Below are 1,362 nucleotides of genomic sequence, written 5' to 3' on the forward strand. Positions count from 1 at the left end.
TTTTTTTTTTTATAAAAAAAATAAATAAAAAATTGTCAATTTTAACGTTTTATTTAGATTAAAAAAATAAATCGTAATAAAAATAATCCTATTTATGATGATTAGACCTACGAAAGACTGATTTAAGACATTTTAATACCAATTAAAGCCTTAGTTTTATTTTGAAGAATTCAATACCTTTTAAGACTTTTTAAGGACCCTGTTTATGATTCGTGCATCATTTTATATTTGGGCCAATAATTTACATCCGGATTTTATATGAAACCGTCACCATGGTGTTCAGTGTCTCCTCCTAGCTGCTCTTCTGAATAATCATCATCTGGATTCATACGGAGTCTAAATCACCAACAGGAGAGTTTTATTTACTCAGCAGCTTCTGACAGTAACTGTTTGGGTTGGATTTAGTTTAAACCAGATGCAAAAAAAAGAAAAAGTGCTGAACACAAAGTTTTATTCATGAAAATAAAAATAAGAGAAATAAATTCCCTGTGCCACTTTATGCTCGTTTTGTCTCCCCCAAACATCCACTTGGGTGTGTGGTTGTAATTTCCCAAATATAAACCCTTTAGGAGGGTATTGTTACTGCTGCCCAGAAATGGAGCCATTTCTCCTGTTCCTGCTTCAATGTCTGCAGTCTGTGAGAGGATGTAAACATGTGTTCGTCATAGTCTATTTTTCTTTGTGGCATTTATGAACGGTCCGCTGCTGCATGTCAGACACACCAGGTGGTCCAACACAACTCTGCTTCTCTTCCCTGATCCAATGTGAGGCACAGCACAGGTACCTCTGCTCCTGAGTGTTCATCCGTGTTGAACTGAAGGGGGGAGTGTCAGGCTATGTACCCAATCTACCCGGTGACGTCTGTTTCCACTCACTGGCTATCATGTTCCTCTAGGGTGAATACAGAATGCTGGATTTAATCAGATCTTTTTACACCAGAAGGCGTCAGCAGTGACGGAGGCGGGACGGCTGGGTACTGCTGGGTCACCATGGAGATGACTCGGACCAGCAGAGGATGATTAACAATGATCAACCTGTGTGTGACGGAGAGGAAAATGTGGGGACCTACCGTCTGGAACCTGCACCTCTCTGTAGCGAATCAGCTGGCTCGGGAGGAGGGGCTTTGTGTGAGCGTGCTCAATGAGTGTGTCCTCAACCATTTGCACCATTCCCAGCGCAGACTAGAAAAAAGGCACAGATAGAAAAGACATTTTCTGATATTTTGTTGCTGGAAATGTTCCAAGCATCTTTATTTAATCCAACTTTCAATCAGTGACTTTTATATAGATATACACTACCGTTCAAATGCTTGGGGTCACATTGAAATGTCCTTATTTTTGAAGGAAAAGCACTGTATTTTTC

At 40.0% G+C, this 1,362-nt stretch overlaps 1 protein-coding gene across 1 annotated transcript in view; it reads right to left on the bottom strand.

Moving 5' to 3' along the window:
* The window catches only part of ide (insulin-degrading enzyme), a 54,262-nt gene that overhangs the window by 16,029 nt on the left and 36,871 nt on the right, over positions 1-1,362 (bottom strand). Inside the window, exon 17 of the mRNA XM_015380227.1 lies at positions 1,070-1,181. Coding sequence (XP_015235713.1) covers positions 1,070-1,181 — 112 coding nt within the window. The remainder of the gene's footprint in view (positions 1-1,069; positions 1,182-1,362) is intronic.

Source organism: Cyprinodon variegatus, unplaced genomic scaffold (assembly GCF_000732505.1).
Source record: "Cyprinodon variegatus isolate N-32 unplaced genomic scaffold, C_variegatus-1.0 Scaffold11, whole genome shotgun sequence".
Classification (NCBI taxonomy): domain Eukaryota; kingdom Metazoa; phylum Chordata; class Actinopteri; order Cyprinodontiformes; family Cyprinodontidae; genus Cyprinodon; species Cyprinodon variegatus.